Genomic DNA, 19980 nt, shown 5'->3' with positions numbered 1-19980 from the left:
GAAATACAACAAACTGTGTTAGGACTAGGATGTGCAAAAGGGCCTGGCAGCGTTAGGGGGTGTCTCATCAACCACAGCTTGTTTTGAAGCCTCATCATATCCTTTGTTGTTGTGGTTTACTAAACCAAACTGAGTGACACCTTAAGCTTCCTTTTGGTTTTCTGTCATCCGGCCCCTGGAGCTCCTTTAAGGAATAGATGATGACATTTAGGTTAAACTTTTGGCCGGGAAAGACTTTTTTTGAGTAAAGTGCCTATTCTTCGTTACTGCACATGCTTAAGGCAGCATGCTTTTCATAGTAACATCGCAGGAAGGCTTGCTAGAAATATTAGCGCCTGCAGAAAGTCAGCCAGGGAGTAACTTGAGATCTGCTTTTCCTGGGAGACTGCTCTCCTTTTTCTTCTGATACTTGTGTCTTGGACTATGTCCAGCAACACGGAGAGAACCAAAGATGCCTGTAATGCATTTCTCATGTGAGGGAGCCTGAAAGTCACCACTAGTCTTGCCGCCCACACACCTGGCTTTGATTTCCCACGCACTGAAAATTACAGTAGAACAGTGAATGAGGGAGTTAAGAATAACCGGGGTGGAATGTGCAATTTAATTTCATTCAGAAGACTGTAGAGAGTGAGGGCTGGCCAACAAGTGAGAGCCTCTGACTGCTTGTTGAGACTCACAGCTTACATTTCTGGCATTTGAACTTTGTACGTATAGTAACAGCGTCTTAAAATCAGTGCTTTCAGGTTCCACAAATGATAGAGAAACAATAGCTTTTTTTTTTAATAAAAAAGAGTTAACGGTGTCTTTCTACTCTTGCCTTTGGCTAGGAATCAAGTAAAGAATATTTCTGTGCAAAAGGCTTATTTCAGAAAATGGTAAATACCTACCGTAACAAGGCTGCAGCCGAAAGCTGTGCAGCCTCAGGTAGAGTAGCCAGTAATTGAACAGCTTTAGTGGGTGCTCATGGGCAGCATCAAATAACCAGGCAAATCCAGTCTTTTTGAAAAGATATATGCTGAAAGGCTGCTGTTTCCTGAGAAAAGGGGAAGAGGCAAAAGAGAAAGATGAAAGTTGTTGCTCTGAAAATTATTTTCTGATGTAAAAGTAGAAACATGACAGAATTCGGAAATGACCAGGGTACAGAAAATTCAGAATGAGCAATTCTGCCTCAGAATTATTGGACTGTTTTGCTGGTATAAGAAAATAGGGGCTCGGTAGAGTAATAAAGATATCAGTTCTCTTTAAGGATTACCCTCTTATTTACAGGGGAGAGCAAGGGAGTATTTGAATGCTTCTGAGGTGCTGTCAGGCTGTGGGGTTGGGGATCAGTATGAGACTAGCTAGTTTTAAAGGAAATGCATTGGAATCTGTATTCATTTATATTTAATGTATATGTTTTCCTCAGTTCATAATCAAGTAGAAGAAACATTACGGACGCAGTTAGCGCCACAAACTCCAGAAACTAACTTCAGGGTAAGCTATAGATCTTTCAAACACTTTTGCAAGTGCAGCAGTATACTGGAATAATTCGAAATACTTATGTTATATTTGAGTGTAAATTTGAGTGTCAAGAAAACTGATCTTCTGACTCATAGACGTCTTTGCTACTTAAACAATCTGCATATAATTTTGTAAAATTTTGCTGACCCTCTCTTTGAATTGAGGATTCTTTTGATAGCCACTTTCATGTCCAGCATGGTCTGACTGTGACGGGTGAGTTGATTCCAGACCTGGACGCATCCATCTGACCTGTTGCCTTTTTTCCAAATGAAACAGGGAACAGCTCTATCAACAGGAGACACTGCCCAACCAACCAAGTGCCCTTACTGACAACCAATTTAGAGAGCTGGGTGGCTTCTGCTTTGTCCAGAGGAGTGAAAAGGATTGGGGGTGGGATGACAGAGGGTGCTGCAGGGAGGCAGAGGCAGCAGCTGCTGCCCTTCGTTTCTCCCACCTTCTAGTGGCAGGACCCATTTCTCTTGGTCTGCAACAGAAACTCCCCTTGGCATCAGCCCAATCCTCATGGCAGATGCAGGAGGGTGAATTCTTTTTCATATTATTGTTTCAGGAGTCTAGCTACCTATTTTCTAGTAAGGAATCTATTGGACAAGAGCTGGGGAATTCCTTTGCACCAAATATTAGAATTAAGGAGGAGCCTTTGGATGACGAATATGATAAAGCTATGGCCCCACAGCAGGGACTATTAGACAAAATTAAAGATGAACCTGATAATTCTGAGGTAAGTTTCCCATTGCATTTCTCATTTTGGTCTGACAACTGACCTCATAAGCTGGACATAAGTTCAGCATTTTATTTGGTTTGTTGACCGAAATTTAACTTGAAGAACGTAGTTTAGTAGAAGGATTTCTCCCTCTTATTCTACCATGAAACCCAAACCCCCAACTTTTTGATGTCATGTTACCATGTCGCTGCGTTTTTATGCTTTTCAGCTAGAGACAAAGCAAACTGCTGTAGAACTTGCATTATTAAATCTGTGGCGATATAGACACTTCATCTCTAGTAGATCTCACTAGAAATATGTCTTACTGAATATTTTGTGAATTGTCACAGTTAGAGCTGCGTAGTTTAAGCAGTGCTGCTGCTGCTACTTCCCTCTTTAAGGTTGGCGTTTTGAGCACAGTGCTTCTTTATTTTATCTTTATAAACATTTATACGTAGAGGTCTTACCTTACAAAAAAATATTTGGATACATACAGGTCAGTGAAGTCAAGTGACTTTGTCGTTTGAGGCTGACATCTTTTATGATGATATAGGTAAGAGTTCAATAATTGCAAAATGGAGATAGTCAGAACTATTGGATTGCACGGTGCCAGGGCAGGGATTGCTGAGCTCTCACCTGCCTCTTTGCCACTGGTTTGCAATGTTGCACCAAGGAGATGATCCGTGTTGCAATTCTTGTCTCTTCAGTGCTGATATTTGAGTTGTGTGCCAAACTTCACACGCATTAAAGGTGCTCAAAACTCCCCAAGGTCACTCATCCCACTTGTGCTGGCGATAGTTCTGGTGTTCTTGTCCAGGCATTAGTTTTTCTAGTCTCATTTTGTGTACTTTTGCTATACCTCATCTTATTTCTGGGCCAGTCTTTCCAACATTTTTTCTTCTCTTCCCATGATACTCTTGGGTAAATAAAGAAGTTTACTGAGTATTTGAAACTCTTTAGATTTCACTGCCCTTCTGATTTGTGCTGTTCTTTGAGATTAATATCTAACCATGTGTCCATTAGTTAAATCTGTTTCTTCTTTGGTCATCCCCAAATGGCACCTGCTGCGTGGATTTGTGTGGAAAGCAGTGCGAGATGCTCGTGGTTATCAAAGATTAATATAAAGAGGAAATCAGAAGACCTGAACTCTTTGAAGTATCTTATTGACCAAAATATTCATTCCTGGAGTAAAATTCTGTAATGACTGACTTTGTCTGATACTGGGAAAATATGAGAACTGACGATAGTCTGTTTTGGTTTGCTTTAAATCTAAAATAATGTTTTACATCTTTTTTTTCCCATGCATTCTGAAAGACAAGAGCGTTCCTTGCTGTAACTGGTAGTGGCAGCTGGAAGTTCTCTGCTTCCAACAGTTATATTGCCGAGAATCTGTGCTTCATCTTGCAGAGTTGATGTTGGGATTTGCTTCAATTTCTATTACTAGTATTGATTTAAAATGCTTAAAAATACGCATTCCTGTGAATAACTAGTTTTTAAGTTGCAATATTGAAATAAAAGCAACCACGGTCCTTTAAAACCCATCAGCACGGCGTGCCCATACACAGCTTAAAACCTCCCCTCCTTGCAATTTGAACGCTTGTCTGCTCGTTCATGTGAGGAACTAAAGCTGCTGGATGTTCCCCTGGGAAACCTGTTGAGAAATAGTTTGGTTGTCTGTGTGCAGAAACTTGTGATTTTGCCCCACGAGCATTAACTTCCATTGTGTGGATGTCAGGGTGTGATTTTTCAGAGGTGGATTAAGCTGAGGGAGCAGTTTGCTGCTGCTGAAAAGTGAGAGCCTATTTTCGCCCGGTGATTTTGGATTGGCTTACCTCGCAGTCAGACAGCAACTGTTAATTTAGCTCAGTCATAATGTGACATCATGGCCTCGCTATTCGCAAATGACTGTAAGTAGGTTAAATCTTATCATCCGTGTGGCTCCAAGAGATTATTCTTTTCAGCCTATTGAGATCCACATGTAGAGTGTTACAAGCTGCTTTATGGTTTGAATTTCTAGGAAAGGCATGGGCAAGAGGCACGGTGTCAAAGTCTGAATAGCTGCTGGGTAAGCTAGTAATTTGTAGGATGTCAGCTATTCCCCAAGTCACTGCGGGGATTTTCTCATCCTGTAGAAAATGCAAGCTTATTCCCCTTCCACTGAAGTCAATCTGAGTAAGGATTGCGATGGTCTGCCTGTTGCCAGGTTCACCTCACTGCTTTGTGGAGCAAAGCTGACCAAGAAAACTAAAAAGAGGGTTTTTCTTTTTTGATTCAACATCCCTCAATCAGGTCCTGGTTCAGGATGGGGCAGAACGTGGTTGTCCCAGCTTAAAATTGCTTAACCTGCTGTAAAGCTTCACCTTGGGCTCCTCCCTGCTCCTTACCCTCAGAGTTAAGCACAGAACACTTCTCACCAGCTAGGTCTCGGTTTCTGTTCTGTTGTCATCTATGAATTTGAAAACAGAGCTTGTTTCCAAGAGTAAGGGTAAGGAGCGCAGAGCATTTCTAGTTGGAAAGTTTGTGTAAAGGGAATGTGAATATTAACACATCGATGCTGAATTCTAAGGTGTCTTGGGATACAGGTGGAAAAGGGAAGGCAGCGAGCATCACACTTCTGAGTTGTGTGTGATGCTCTCTGTTGTGCATTCGCTGTGAACCTCTGGGTGGGTTCTTTGTGTAGCGCTTGTACGGCAACAGCGGTGAGCCTGGCCTTTGGGACAGGCTGAAGAGGTTCTTCCTTGCCTTCCTGGGCCTTAAGATTCAATATGGCATTATAAATGAATGGAAATCACGCAACCTGTTATTACATGTGTGTATTTGTTCTCCTTTTCCTTTCCTTTTGTTTTAGGAGTACGGCCAACAGCCAAAAACTCAGGAAGGGGAGCTGAAAATCAGTGCTGTATTTTCAGTCAGTGGCAGTCCTCTTGGTAAGGAACGGGCAAGACTTGACTTCACTTTATTTAAATCTATAAAACGCATCACCTCTGCAAATAGGCTTGCAGTTTATTCTGTGAAAATAAATTTTATTTGCTATGTCTAACCCCAGTAGTGGAAAAAAAAAGAAAAAAAAAAAAAGGACTTGTTTTGCTTTAGAGACGATGAAAATCAGAGACTGAAAAGTAATTGTATTTTTGAGGCAAAGGAGAACTGAATGTGAAAGCCATGTTAGCAGTGCATTCTCATTCTTAAGAGCAGTTGAAACAATCTACTGTGCAGAAAACCAGCACAGGGCATGGATTATAGAGAGTTCATCTGCTGTTTAGTTCTCCCCTAGACCCTGACAAGCCCAATGAAGCCATAAGCTTTGCACTCGCCCCCTGTGAAAGAGTAAACGATGTGTAATACATATCTTAACAGCTACTCTGTTTTCTCTCTCTCTCTTTTTTTTTTAATTTTAGCTCCACAGCTGTCATCAGGTTTCCAGCCTGCTGTGGCATCCTCTGGCATGAGTAAAATGCTTCCTTCAGTTCCAGGCACAGCTGTTCGGGTTTCCTGTTCTGGCTGTAAAAAAATCCTCCAGAAGGGGCAGACCGCATACCAGAGGAAAGGCTCTACCCAGCTCTTCTGCTCCACACTGTGCCTCACTGGATACACTGTTCCAGCTTGTCGCCCACCAGCTTCTACCAAGAAAACCTGCTCAAGCTGCTCAAAGTAGGGCAGCGTTTTAAATTGTTTGAGAATAATTGTTGCTCAAGCAGATAATGAAGGGGTTTCAGTTCTGGTCTTGTACAACGTGCTGTTCTGTAATGCCCACTTTGCACTTCCCTTCCATAAATCGTGGCTGAGGGTGTTGTTTGTTAATTGATCTGTCTGCTTTCAGTTCCATTTAGTTAATTGCATTTTGCATACAGGCACGTTTAAAAGCCTCTGTTGTGAAGTGTACCTTTTGGATTTTTAAGTTTAAAAGAGCCACATACTACCTGTATTTGAAAAGGTACTCCACTTCCCTCCTGTTCTGAAATGTCATTGCACTCAAACAGCTAACAGACATTTTCAAAAAGATTTTATGTATTGTTCCTTCCAGGTGAAAATAGATTTATTGGTGCCCTCTAATGAAGTAAAACATGGGTAAATTAATATATTCTAGGCGAGATAGATCCTTAGATTCTATTAAAAAAAAAAAAAAGGTTTTCCAGTCTGGCTCCACTCTGTGAGCTTAGACTTACGTAGGTTTGAGTTCTGCTAAATATGTTACTGCTGCTGTTACGTGATCATGGTTAAACCTTCATAAGATGTACAGAGATGAAGTACATTAAGCATCGAGTGTTTCAAATAGTTGGGGCTTCAGTATTCAGTCAGTTGCTTTCTGCCTAGGCCTACAGACTACTTAAAAAAAAGAATCTTTAGAAAAGATCTGCATTTTCCACACTCCTATTGGAAACACTAGCATAAATCTTCAGCTCTAAGAAACGTTTCAATTCTTCACATTCTGTTTTAATTTGTATTATTATCTCCAAATTATCAAAAGGGCACTCTGTGGCCAGCTCCTTGAGCTGTCATATTACTATTGAGGAGCTTGAGGCAAGTAAATAACCACACAGACTCATTGTTCTGGGGTCTCTTTCTAGAGGACAGTGATTCATATGAATTATTTTTAGTTATGAAAGTTACTTTGCAAAGTGAATGCTGCTTTGTTCGTGCATCATTTCTTCAACAATAGATTTATTGCTTCCTGTTATACAAGGTCAACTGAACTTCAGCTTGAGACTTCAATTAATTATTCCTCTTTCTCGCTGTCTTGGCGTGAAAAGACCTTGTAACAAAGTTTAGCAGTCTTGGCTGTAATTTGTATTTATTAAGTTGGAAAGCGGTTGATATCTGAAAAGACAAGAAAGCAGGAGGCATCCCTCCATTCAAGGAAGGAATATAAAGATTTCCTCCCAATTTATGGACTTATGGTCTTTGAAAATGTTCTATGAGTGACAGTTTCAAAAGAGAGACATAAGGAGAAAGTTCAGTTTATTAAATCCAGTGGCAAAGAAAACAGTAGACTGGCGTTTAAAGGAGGAAAATACAATACTAGTCAGACCATTTAGGGCACAACTAAACTGGAATTAGAAATCTTCACCTTGTTGGTTTCCCCCCTTTTTTTTCCTTATCCCATTATTACTGATATTTTCCTTGTTAGACGGAATTAATCCACGTGTCCTGCTTTTTACATTTTTTAGTAAGTACCGTGCAAAACCTTTTCTCAGCTCTATTTGAAAAGATTGATTATGCAACCTGATGTCTTTGCAGGCCACTCTTAAGGCAAGGTACAAAATGTTTCACAGTATATCTACTTGAGAATTGCACCCAACCGCTTTACTAATAGGAAAAGAAAAATGAAGACAGATACTTAGATCAGCAAAAAGAAAATCTTTAAATTGAATAAATCCGCCATCTTACAGAGAATGTTCAGTTTGCAACAACAGAAAGGAGAGCAAGTTGCCATGAAACCAGTGTTTATCTCTTTGCTTGTTTTTCTTTTTTTTTTTCTGTAGAGAAATTCTAAATCCAAAGGATGTAATCACTGCCCAGTTTGACAATACGAATTCCAGTAAGGATTTCTGCAGCCAGTCGTGTCTTTCTACATATGAAATGAAAAGGAAACCTATTATTACTATTCACACTAACAGCATTTCGACCAAGTGCAGCATGTGCCAGAAGAATGCAGTGGTAACGGCAAACTTCTTTTCCATTCAAGTTTCCTTTAAATCAGGGAACTTGCTATCTTAGAGATGAATTTGCATTTTCTTTCTGTTCTTGTTAATATCCTTTCTTCTCTTCCAGATCAGACATGAGGTGAATTACCAGAACGTCGTACACAAGCTCTGCAGTGATGCCTGCTTCTCCAAGTTCCGCTCCGCTAATAACTTGACCATGAACTGCTGCGAGAATTGTGGAGGCTACTGCTACAGTGGGTCTGGGCAGTGCCGCATGCTGCAGATAGAGGGCCAGTCAAAAAAGTTCTGCAGTTCGACATGTGTGACACTGTACAAGCAGGTATATTTGACACAATGGTAAAAGAACGTCTTTGGTAGATTGTTGGTTTATGAGCTGATTGTTTCCATTGCTTTCGTGGTCTAAGATGCTTCCTTTGCCAGTTGCTGCTTAATTTTTGCTAGAATTGTTGCTCTGTTTCCCTTGCCACTGGAAAGGCAAGCAGAGTATTCCAGTGTGAGCAGAGACGCAGTGGGACCACTCAGCAGCAGTCCACTGTGACACATTTGGGCCATCCTCTGAGGAGAGAACCATCATCTGACAAAGCACGCAAACCTCATGAGCCAAGCCCTTTTGTCAGCCCATGAGATTGCTCTGAGCATTCTCTGTGCTGTGACAACAGTAGTGCAGTTTCTCACGAGCTGCCCGAGAACCCTTAAAAATCAAGAGCAATTGAACTGTAGGGTATCTCACACTATGGCACATCCTTCCTGACACTGAAAAAGTGATTATTTCCGAAATTCCATCTTTCTAAACACATGGTCTGAGGCCTGCTTCGCAGCCTTATGGTTGTGGGTACCTTAAATAATAGAAAAACATGAGAGAGCAGCTCATTTTTGACTCATTTCAGCTGTGGGAATTGTAACATTTGAAGTAAGTGGACAGGAAAAGTAGTAATGAGTTGATCGTTTTAATTGTCAGTTTTAATTTTTTTGATATTCTAATTTTGATTTTAATGGCGGCGAGTTATTAAAAACGCTAAATTTCAGATGCATGACCAATTCTACTGTTTCCACAGAAGTCAGCTAAAATTACACCCTGTGCACTGTGTAAATCCTTGAGATCTTCAGCTGAGATGATAGAGAGCACAAATAACTCGGGAAAAACTGAACTGTTTTGCTCTGTTAACTGCTTGTCAGCATACAGAGTAAAAATGGTTACTTCTTCAGGTAACTTTATTCCTTCACTCTGTTAAAAACGTAATTTGACATTGCTTATATCCAAACTTAATTGGTCTGGAAAGTTAAGGCTGATATTCTTTTCTGGGGGATGGGGTGTAGAAAGTGTTGTTTGTTTTAAGGGAAGGTGCTGAGATGGGACCGTAAGGATTTTGTAACATAAATAAACCTAACAGTGACTGTGTAGCCATTTCAGCTTTGTGTATAGAGATCTTCAAGATGATAACAAACCTTAATGCTTGTGTAAGTGAAGACCAAGGAGTGGGGGTGGGGAGGCTTCTAGTATCCTAGGGATACGGGGAGATTAATGAGACGATCTGGCAAGCAAGGGGCACTGCAGCTGTAATGTCTGCTTCTGAACCTGAAGAAACTTTGTCTTGTGCTTCAGTGTGTACTTTGTCTTGTCATTCCCAATCTCTGGTTTTGTATGCGCAGTGCAAAATTGGCTGCAGTGGGACTCCACGTTGCAGAAATCACTCTTTCTTCTCTGTTTCACTCTCAGGTGTTCAAGTGCAGTGCAACAGCTGTAAAACTTCAGCAAGCCCTCAGTATCACTTGGCTATGTCAGATGGGAGCGTACGCAATTTCTGCAGCTACAATTGCGTACTAGCTTTTCAGGTGTGATATCTAGGATTTCTTCTTAGCTCGATTAATAGAATAACACAGCGGTGACATCAGTAGCTGGGGTGTTGGGTAAAATACACAGCTGTAAAATAAAGCCTCTTCCTCAATTTGCTTTCCTGCAGAATTTGTTCAACAAGCCCGCAGGAGCGAACTCCTCGGTTGTGCCCCTGTCTCAAGGTCAAGTCATTGTAAGCATTCCCTCGGGGACAACCGTGTCAGCTGGTGGCACCACCTCCACTGCATCTCCTGGCTCCGGGAGCAGTTCTGCTGCAGCTGGTCTACAGAGGCTGGCTGCCCAGTCCCAGCAAGTCACTTTTGCCCGCAAGGTTGTAAAACTCTGGTGTCAGCACTGTAACAGATTATTTGCAACCAAACCAGAACTGCTTGACTTCAAGGTAATAAAGACTAGGACTCGTCCAGCTTATCTTTCTTGATCAGAAAGCTCGGAAATGATAACCTATATGCCGTGGTCTATGGTACTGCTCTGTTGTTTGCTGTGATCTGCTGTGGAGGAATTTGGAACTGATTTTGGTATCGTTTAATCATTACCAAAATTAATACTTATTCTTAATCTGGAAAACAGAAAACAAAACGACAACTAAAAAAAAAAAAACAACCCACACCCAAAGCATTACTTGTAAAGATAACACATTCCTGGTTCTTCATCCCAGAGATGATCTTTTTAATTCCTGGACAAAGCACATGGGTGAGGGCTTGCTGCAGAAAATTCTGCTGCCTTTGCTGAAAATCTGTTTGGACTTACTTGCTAGTGCTGTCTGTTGTTGATTTTTTTTTTTCCAAGGGCATAAATGTGCTTCTGAGTTTTTACTGAGTATTTAAATGTAGTAACTGGATTTGAAACCCAAACATTCTGACTGTGTCGCAGGGTAAAATGTTCCAGTTTTGTGGGAAGACCTGCTGTGATGAATATAAGAAGAGGAGGAGCGTAACAGCATTGTGTGAATATTGCAGAACTGAGAAAATTATCAAGGAGACGGTGCGAATTGCAGGCATAGATAAGCCATTCTGCAGTGAAGGTAAGAAAGAGCAGGGCTGTCCCAGAGAAATCAAATCAGAAGTCTCTTACCTTAAAATCATTTGTGATACCAAGGGAAACCTAATCAACTAGGTTAGAAAAACGGATTTTTAGGTTTAGAAACCTGGAACTTCGTTCACACTCTCATTTTAATGCCATGTTTCAACAAATTATTCCAGAACCAGAAATACCAAACAAATGTCATTTTGATATTGAAGAATGCTTTTGTTAGTTTGCTGTTTTTGCTTCTTTTAGGTTGTAAACTGCTCTATAAACATGACTTGGCGAAGCGCTGGGGAAACCACTGTAAAATGTGCAGTTACTGTTTGCAGACTTCCCCCAAACTGGTCCAGAATCCCTTTGGGGGGAGAATAGAGGAATTCTGCTCAGAAGAGTGCATGTCTAAATTCACAGTTTTGTTTTACCAGGTAAATAATATCCTCGTATTCTCTGAAATACACAAGTGTTAACAGAACCTTTGAGTGTTAGGAGCTATGTTAACTGCCTGTAGTTGACCTCTGTGTCCGTGGAAGTTGTTTTATGTACATATGAGAGATGAGTAAATTCTTCTTAACTTTCGAGTGGCAGTTTCTTATGTAAAGAAAACCTAATACGGCTCCAGGGGGAAAAAGACACTGAGTGTTCTGCTGCTTTGTGTCACACTGTAAAACAATGCACTCTTATAGATTTACTTACACTGTATTTGCTGAGCACGTTGTGAAGGGGTTTGTATGCATATACTCTTTGTTGCTTTTAACACGCATGTTTGATTTCTCCCTCACTGTTTTCCCAGATGGCAAAGTGTGATGGTTGTAAGAGACAAGGCAAACTCAGCGAGTCCCTGAAATGGCAAGGAGAGGTGAAGCATTTTTGCAATCTGCTTTGTATTCTGATGTTCTGTAAGCAGCAGCGTACTTCTGACCCTCCAGCCTCAAACAACACAGGTAAAACAAGATGTGACTAGCATTACCTCTTCATGTGTGTCATAATGATAGGAATGTTTATTTGGAAACTCAATTTGGTGAAATTTCTAAGACCCTCTATTGGGATGCTTGCCCATTGTAATTGAACGGGCTCAGTTTAAGATATCTCTTTTACTTAAGGCAGTTTCAAACTTCCATAGGTATGAAATGATGTTGCTCATAAAGCAAACCTTTATTTTGATTTTAAATATTAAACGTAAGCACTTACTTCTCTACTACTTTCCTAAAAAGGAAAGCCTGTTTTAGTAGGCTAAAATGTACTGATATGTATTGAAGATATGATAAATACTTAGTTTCCTGTACTTGATAAGACAAAGGAGGCTGTTAACGTTCATTTAGCAAGAAAAGTCAAGTGGAGAAACGTTTAGATTTAGTAGTTGTAAATATAGACTTCCATGTGTGCACTTAAAGTTGCTAGTTCTGTGTTGTCGGTAGGCATTTGAGGACTTGTATTTTCTGTGTCATTACGTGTTGATTCTTTGAGTATCAATTCTAACATTTAATGTATGCTGTAGCTGTTTTGTTGTTCATTATTTTAGCAGGTGGAATGGGGAGGAGGGTGGGAGTGAAGCCCACAGGAATAGGAACTGTGAGTTTCTGTAGGGAATGAAATGCAAGGGGAAGAAAGGAAGAAAGGCGCACAAAGACAGGAAGAGGAAACGAAACAAAGGGCAGAAATAGCAGTGATCCTAAAGAGGGGCATGTTCTCCCAGAGAGTGATGGTGACTGCAACAGTAAGGTACCCATCAAGCAATAAAGAATATTAACTGACAGTTTATAGTATGCACCAGGCCATACTATGTTGAACTCTGTGCACATCTCCTGCTTACCGTTGGTGGGGGTTGTTTTCTTTGATTAAGAGTAATATATAAGTAACTTTGTACCTTCAGGCCATGATCACACTATGTGACATTCCTGATTTTTTTATCGGTACGTTTGGCTGTTAGTAAGGAGGTGCCTCAGAACAGTATTTGTAATGAATTACGATTATGGTGCTTTCAAATAGTAAGAACCTAAGAATTCCTCTGCGAGAGTCTCATAAAATTCACCTCATTCATTACTTGTTAGGATCTTGACTGTCGCCTGTACTACGGATAGATGGCTCTGAGCACAGTGGGACATCTGCTTCTGTTGTCTCCTGAGTGCTGCTCTAAGACACATACTATTACAGACAGAAAACTGCTTTCCTACTGTGATAAACTTCCGAAATGTTTCAGTGAATTGAAAACAGCTGAAGTTTGCTTATGGATCCAACTTCTGTTTAAACTGAAAACCTCCAGTTTGACACACTCTCCTCATAAAGCGGGCTTTTTCCTCTGGAGATAAATCTGGAGGGTGGATATTGTTTCAAAAATGCCATTGTGTCTATTATCGTGTTGCTTATTTCAGTTTTGTTCTGTTCATTCTATCCAGCAAACCCTTCTACGGCACCAGCTTCCTCTTCAGGCCCACCTTCTTTGAGGAAGGACTCAACCCCAGTCATAGCAAACGTGGTGTCCCTTGCAAGCACTCCTGCTGCCCAGCCTACGGTCAACTCCAACAATGTTTTACAGGGTAGGGCTGTTGAAGATGATTTCTCTATTTTTAAATCTCTATTCCTGGACACTTGCATTTGTTCAGGGGTCTTTTCCACTGAGGACAACAGCTAGTTCTTCATTACACTTCATATCCTTGCTGAGGGTTGCTGTCTTGTCCTTCCTTTACCTAAGCATAAATAATGACTTATATCTGTTTACTTGTAGCGGGGAATAAGACTTAAAGGGACTTCTTTTTACTGACCTTGGCAGAGTATGGGTTGTGGTCCTTGGTGATAAGTACACAGACTAATCTTGTGTGTTGCTTTTTTCCTCCACAGGTGCAGTCCCTACCGTGACAGCAAAAATAATAGGAGATGTAAGTTTACAAGAGACTATTTTTCTCACTTTCGCCCAGATTGTATCATTAACAAGTAAAGTATCCAATATTTAGCACCTTCATTTTGTAACTACTTTTCCTGGTTTTGAGTGGGTTTTAAAATTCATCCAGCTTGCAGTTACACGCCTTATCCATTTTTAACAAGGTGTGATATAACAGTCTTTTTGTGTCCATGAACGGATCGATTTGATGGTTCAGCAGGGTTTATCAAGTTGTGGCTTTTGAGATGGCAGTAGTTCTCAAGCAATTTGTGCATGGCTTCTATACTGGAGGCTACTTTTTGTGGCCAGAGGTGGGATGTGATGTGAAAAGGGCTGCTGTGGGAAGAAGGGAACCAGCACGGACTGCTGGGGCTGATGTTACCAAGCTCTTGCAGCTTAGGTGTTCTTCTCCACTCTTTGGAGTGTGGTAGTGAAGCTATGGGGAAACCACTGTCACTTCTTATCTATGACTAACTCCTGGAGCTCCTGTTCTTGGGCTCTTTGAGGTATGTGGTATACATCTTGGAACTCTCTTAAAAATATGAAGATTTTATTACGTTGTTCCTGGGAAATTGACACCCTTCCTTTTATCTGAAGGGTGATTTATGGATTAGCGTATGAATTTTTCCTAATGAAACAGATCGTATTTTATGAATGCATGACTTAAAATTACAGTTAGTAGAACATGAAATCAGTACAAGCATAGAAAGTTAGTCTGTGTGTAATTAGGAAGTGATACTGATACTGCCAGTATTTGTGTTCATTTTTTTCCGACTCCTTTTCAGTGATTTAGCATTGATTTACTAAGGTTTTTTTATCAGCCAGTATTTTTGTCATCAGAATATCTTAACATTAGTCTTTTTTTTTACTCAGCAGTAGGATTTCGAGATCAGAAGTTCACAGAGGTTATTTGACCACAGAAACCGAATATTCTCACAGATCTGTTTTTTGCACTGAAATAAATTGATGTGAAGTCCAGAAAACACTGAATGCCTTAGCAAGCTATTTTATGATAGCTTTTAAATGATCATTTAATTAACAAAGACAGCTTAAAATTGTTCAGCATTTCACAGTAGAGGACAAATATTAATCTTACGATATCATACTACAACCAGCATTGACTGTGCCCTCATTTATATGTTTCCAAACAGGCTAGTACTCAGACAGATGCCCTAAAACTACCATCCTCACAGCCACCTAGGCTCCTAAAAAACAAGGCATTGTTGTGCAAGCCAATCACACAGACGAAGGCCACCTCATGCAAACCTCATACACAAAATAAAGAATGCCAGACAGGTATGTACTTAATCTCCAACTCATTTTATAGAAGTCTGTAGTGCAGTTGAGAGTGCACGATTTATGCAACAGACTGTTATTTTTTAACGGTCCCTTCTTGTGGTCTTCTAGTTAGCTGTGAGATGACTGCAATAGCATTTACTTGGCTGCAGACCTTAGCATTATTTCCTCTCCCTTCCCTTCCACCATTCATGTATTTTGTCACTGCACTGTTTGCTTCCCACCTGTAGTATTACTACTTGTTCCAGCAGTGCTTAAGTGAAAGATGACTGTGGGCAAAGATGTACTGTGCCCATTGAATTACAAGCAGAAGTCACTAGTCGTGGAACACCAAACAATTATGATGGACACTCTGAAGTATACGATGATCACCTGGTCAAACCATTTTTGTTTTGTTTTGAATGTAACAGAAGAAGAAGAAGTTCAACCCAAAATCGTTGTGGTACCTGTTCCTGTACCAGTGTTTGTGCCAGTACCCCTTCACCTCTACACTCAGTACACACCAGTTCCGCTTGGGATGCCAGTACCTGTAAGTTATGCTCAAGTTCACTGAAGAACTGGTTTACAGTCTTGGTTCTGATCAAGAGCCTTGTCACTGGGTTTTCTGACGAATCATGTGAGTGGTATTTGGAGTCTTGGAAGCCATTTCTTGTCACATTACGCTTAGTTAAGCTTCATTACATAAAAACACCAATTTGTAGAGTTATTGCAGAAATGAAAAGGGCTGTCTGTTCTGGAGTTATTTAAAACTGTATGTAGTCCTAAATTGTAAGTAAGATTAAATAATTAGGATCTCCCTTGTGTGTTTGCTGCTTCCCTTCACCCCCAAACAATCTCTGATGATTTCTACATGTCTGTGTAGGTACCCGTTCCCATGCTTTTCCCAACTACTTTGGATAACGCTGATAAGATCCTTGAAACAATTCAGGATATCAAAGAAAAGATTCCCATAAGTCCATTTGAAGCAGATCTCCTTCAGATGGCAGAAATGATTGCAGAAGATGAGGAGAAAGACAAAACACACTCTCATGGTGGTATGTGGTGCTTTTAAAAGGAAACTAAATGCAGTGAGATAGACGTCCTCTCTTCATGGTAAATAGGTAGAGAAATGGATATACAGCCTCTGTTGTCTGCAGTGCTTTAAATGTCTTTGCATTCCTTTTCCCTGATCCTAGGTGCTGATTTAACTTATGCTGGCAGTAACAAGTTGCTAGTGGTAGTAATCTCCAGACCAGTACATCATGCACTACCAGAAGGAGACAAAATCAAGAAGGCAGAGCAGCTTCTTTACAAGAATATTTTCCTGTCATGTTTTTTATAGTGGATTCTTGGAGGGTGATGCAGGTTACAGTCTGTTGGATAGTGATCTTACTGTGTAATAAAAGTGAAGCAAGGTAAAAAGAACAAAATACTGCATTTGCCTACAGATTACTCCCAGTGACAAACATGGAGGGATGAAAATAGTTAGAAAAGGAAACGTGGGTTAATTCTGCATTTCTGTTTCTCCCATAGCGGCGTGAGCTAGGTAGAGAGCTGTTAGTAAAACTGTAGTGGGGGATAAGATGTATTGTGTGGAAGCACTACGACCTAACACACGTATTTTTTGGCATTCACAATTTCTTATTAGTTGCGTAAGCTGTAAATCATTTGTAGATAAAAGTTTCCTTCTTTTTCTAAAGGGTCTCAGACATCTGAGCATGAGCTCTTCCTGGACCCCAAGATGTTTGAGAAAGGTCAGTTTGGCTTTTTTTTTGCAAATGGGCTTTGATCCTGATGCATCTTTTCTTCAAACTCCTCTTTTTGTCCTTTCCTATAGCACATGCTATATCTGATCGCTCTCATTACAGACCAAGGTAGCACTTACAGTGGAGATCTAGAATCAGAAGCAGTGTCCACTCCACACAGCTGGGAAGAAGAGTTAAATCACTATGCCTTACGATCCAATGCCCTGCCAGAACCAGATCCAGAACCGAAGCAGATCTCCAAAGGTGAAGTGGAACAGGACCTGGAGGCAGATTTTCCATCAGGTCTGTATAACGCTGAGAAAAATGAAGTGTTGTGTAAAAATACACGCAGCTTTGAGTGAACATTGTAGCCACAGCCTGCTTAAGAAGGGTGTATGTTCTCATTTAGTTCATCAGAATATTTAAAGCAGCAGCAGTATATCAGCTCTACTAAAAATTGCTGTGTTTTTAAAATCCAGAACCACTGTCAAGAGTAGCAGGTAGTCTTGCCTGACTCCTTTGAGTGTATCATTTTTGTGTTCCTAGGTATAACCCATGTTAGTGGTCCAAAAGAATATCAGTTTGTCTGAATGAGTGCATCCACTGTTTGGGGGTGGGTTTTTTTCCCTCTTCTGAGTACATCTGTTGCCCAGCTGTTCGGACATAAAGTATTATTTGAATACACAGATGTAATTGGCATCTTCAGGGTACTTAGTATTTTTCATTGACGCTTCTTCTTGTGCTTGTTACATCATATAATTAAAATTCTTAATGGTGTTGATCTGCCTTCAGACTCATTTGACCCTCTCAGTAAGGGACTGGGTTTGCATTCACGTTCACGAGCAAGACGGAGGCATAGAGATGGCTTCCCACAGCCAAAGAGACGGGTAAGAAAGTCCTCTGGAATGTTAATTCCTTGCATTTAAAGTAATAATGTGAGAAGTAAAAAAAAAAAACTATTGATCCAGGGTGAAAATGAGAATTCAATTTAGCTACACTGTGTATTTTTTCCCTTTCTTCATGATAAATATTTTCTCCTCTGTGTATTAAAAAAATGCATATGTATGCCTTCAGCTTCTGTCGTGGGAGTAGCAGTTGTTGTCATGTCAGTTTACCTCTCTCTATGTGTGAGATGAAGTGAAGCATCCATAGATGAAGTGCTTGTTAAGCTGTTTTCTGCTTTGCTTTGTTGGTTTTCCTGCAGGGGCGGAAGAAGTCTGTAGTTGCTGTAGAGCCCCGCAGTCTGATGCAGGGCTCCTACCCGGGGTGCTCTGTTTCTGGGATGACCCTGAAGTATATGTATGGGGTAAACGCCTGGAAGAACTGGGTCCAATGGAAAAACGCACAGGAGGAAGAAGGGGACCTGAAGTTTTCAGGTAAACAGAAATAATCGGTTGGATAGCTCTCGGTATAGTAAGTTTTTCAAGACAAAATCAGGTTTTAAAATAGCCATGAGTAGAGAAAAGATTTCAGAGCATCTTGCATTTAAAAATCTCAGCCATTGCATTCTTAATTGATCCATTATCTTTTAAAGCTGACTCTAAAATACCAGATTTCTTTTCAGCACGAAATGTGAGTCTTTTAACCTCACCTGTGTGCCCATTTGCATGCAGTAATTCTTCACTTCTAGGACAGATGTTTATGCAGCTGCAAAGTCTTTAGTAAGCTGTTACTAGACCATAGTTACAAGCTGACTACACAGCCTTGGCCCTGTCTTTTCATCTGCAGCTAATACACGCACAAAGTATTTGTCAGCATCAGTGTTTGCTGTAAAAAGCTGTGCACCACAGTGTTCTTTCTAAATGTCACTGCTGGAAACAAAGCTTCCAGAAGTGTACCCATTCTGTGCTGCACTCTGCCTCGAACTACCTTTAAAAGGCATGAATTGTTCCTTGCGTCTCACTGGGGTGATAGATAATAATGACAGTACAAATGTCACTTTGGTTTGTTTGTCTAATTATGGATGTTTTGGGGGGTTTTAGTTTTGTACAAAAGCACAGCACTCGTAGGGTTTGGCAGTGTCTAACTCTCCATTTCTCTGCTCTCTAATCTGTCTTACACGCTCGCACTGAGTGTTTCGTGGGCAAGTTTTCAGTGTCCAGCAGAGAATTGGGTTTAGTTTTGTAACTGAGCTTTTTGGAGACAGTGGGGAAGAGAACAAACAGTATTAACTGCTTCTGCTGTGTAAAGGTCTAGGTGTGGCAGGGCTTCTATAAGATCCCAAAAGGGAAAAATGCTGTTTAGAAGGAGCTCTTCTTTTTCCTCTGTCATTACACGAGAACAGCTGGTTTTTGTTTCCCAGCAGCAGGGTAATCACATGAGTGACAGGCTTTTCTTGTAACTAAGGAAACAAAGGTTACCAACAGCTCCTGGAGACGATATCAATCCCCACGGAAAGGTTCCCTGTTCCATCCCAGGCCGTTGCTCAGCAGTGTGGAGGAGCCAAGCAGCAATTTCACTGCAGATTCTTTGATCGATTCTCTGCGCTGCTTCCCTTTCTGAATCTCACAGCCCTAGAAACTTTCATTCCTTTTCCCTTTAAGGAGTCAAATACTCTGTGCTCAGCTCATGCCCAGAATAACTAGGAAATACTCTGGATCTTCTTCTCACTCAGGATTCCCCTGAGTCCAGCTATGAGGGATTTACCAACCCTGCACTGCCAGCCAGAGCACACATTGCCATTGCCATGGCACATCTTTGGATTCACCAAGCTCCCTACTATTTAAATGTAAAGATTTAATCGGTTGAATAAAGTTATTTTTTTTAATGATTTTCTTCCCCGCAGTTCGTCCTGTGAAACTCAAGGAGGACATCCTCTCGTGCACTTTTGCTGAGCTGAGTTTTGGCTTGTGCCAGTTTATTCAAGAGGTGCGGAGACCAAATGGAGAAAAATATGATCCTGACAGCATCTTATACTTGTGCCTTGGAATTCAGCAGGTAAGTCAGAATTAGGATATTGCTGAGAACATACAAACTTCTAGTGGCCTTTTAGGCTTTACATCCATAGTCTCAAGTAGCTGCTTGTTTTTTGTAGAGGCGAGAACGCATCTCTTTGTGCTTCATTCTTAGTGAGTCTTAATCTCTTATTCTACTAATTTGTTTTTTGGTCGGAGTAAACAGACCATGGAGGGCTTGGTGTTTCTATCTAGACACAAATCTTTTGGTTTGGTACCATATTTACCCTTTTCGTGTATAGGAAAGAACTGTAGAAACCTGAGTCTCCTCAGAAGAATGTGACTTATGATTGAATGTTTTAGATCTAAAATAGCTGCTCAGTACTCTTCCAATACACAAGTTTACATGGAAGGGGTTAGCTGGCA

General features: G+C 40.7%; 1 protein-coding gene across 6 annotated transcripts in view; it reads left to right on the top strand.

The window, feature by feature from the left end:
* Positions 1-19980, top strand: part of LOC110387389 (zinc finger MYM-type protein 4-like) — a 38249-nt gene that overhangs the window by 10375 nt on the left and 7894 nt on the right. For 4 of the 6 annotated variants that reach the window (XR_002432480.1, XM_021375488.1, XM_021375487.1 and 1 more), the window contains 22 exons: positions 1406-1473; positions 2069-2239; positions 5070-5148; positions 5620-5872; positions 7705-7879; positions 7994-8206; positions 8943-9093; positions 9605-9720; positions 9849-10121; positions 10613-10763; positions 11018-11190; positions 11556-11706; positions 13159-13299; positions 13601-13638; positions 14792-14936; positions 15347-15465; positions 15799-15970; positions 16616-16669; positions 16784-16963; positions 17453-17547; positions 17865-18036; positions 19446-19597. Coding sequence is in view for 5 of the 6 variants with exons in the window: in XM_021375488.1 (XP_021231163.1) it covers positions 1406-1473; positions 2069-2239; positions 5070-5148; positions 5620-5872; positions 7705-7879; positions 7994-8206; positions 8943-9093; positions 9605-9720; positions 9849-10121; positions 10613-10763; positions 11018-11190; positions 11556-11706; positions 13159-13299; positions 13601-13638; positions 14792-14936; positions 15347-15465; positions 15799-15970; positions 16616-16669; positions 16784-16963; positions 17453-17547; positions 17865-18036; positions 19446-19597 (3242 nt within the window). In the remaining variant the exon portion in view is untranslated. The remainder of the gene's footprint in view (positions 1-1405; positions 1474-2068; positions 2240-5069; positions 5149-5619; positions 5873-7704; positions 7880-7993; positions 8207-8942; positions 9094-9604; positions 9721-9848; positions 10122-10612; positions 10764-11017; positions 11191-11555; positions 11707-13158; positions 13300-13600; positions 13639-14791; positions 14937-15346; positions 15466-15798; positions 15971-16615; positions 16670-16783; positions 16964-17452; positions 17548-17864; positions 18037-19445; positions 19598-19980) is intronic. The other 2 variants (XM_021375489.1, XM_021375490.1) reach the window with 2 other exon arrangements.

Source organism: Numida meleagris, chromosome 22 (assembly GCF_002078875.1).
Source record: "Numida meleagris isolate 19003 breed g44 Domestic line chromosome 22, NumMel1.0, whole genome shotgun sequence".
Taxonomy (NCBI): domain Eukaryota; kingdom Metazoa; phylum Chordata; class Aves; order Galliformes; family Numididae; genus Numida; species Numida meleagris.
Note: the sequence above shows the minus strand (reverse complement) of the source record. Positions and strands in the feature narration are given on the sequence as shown.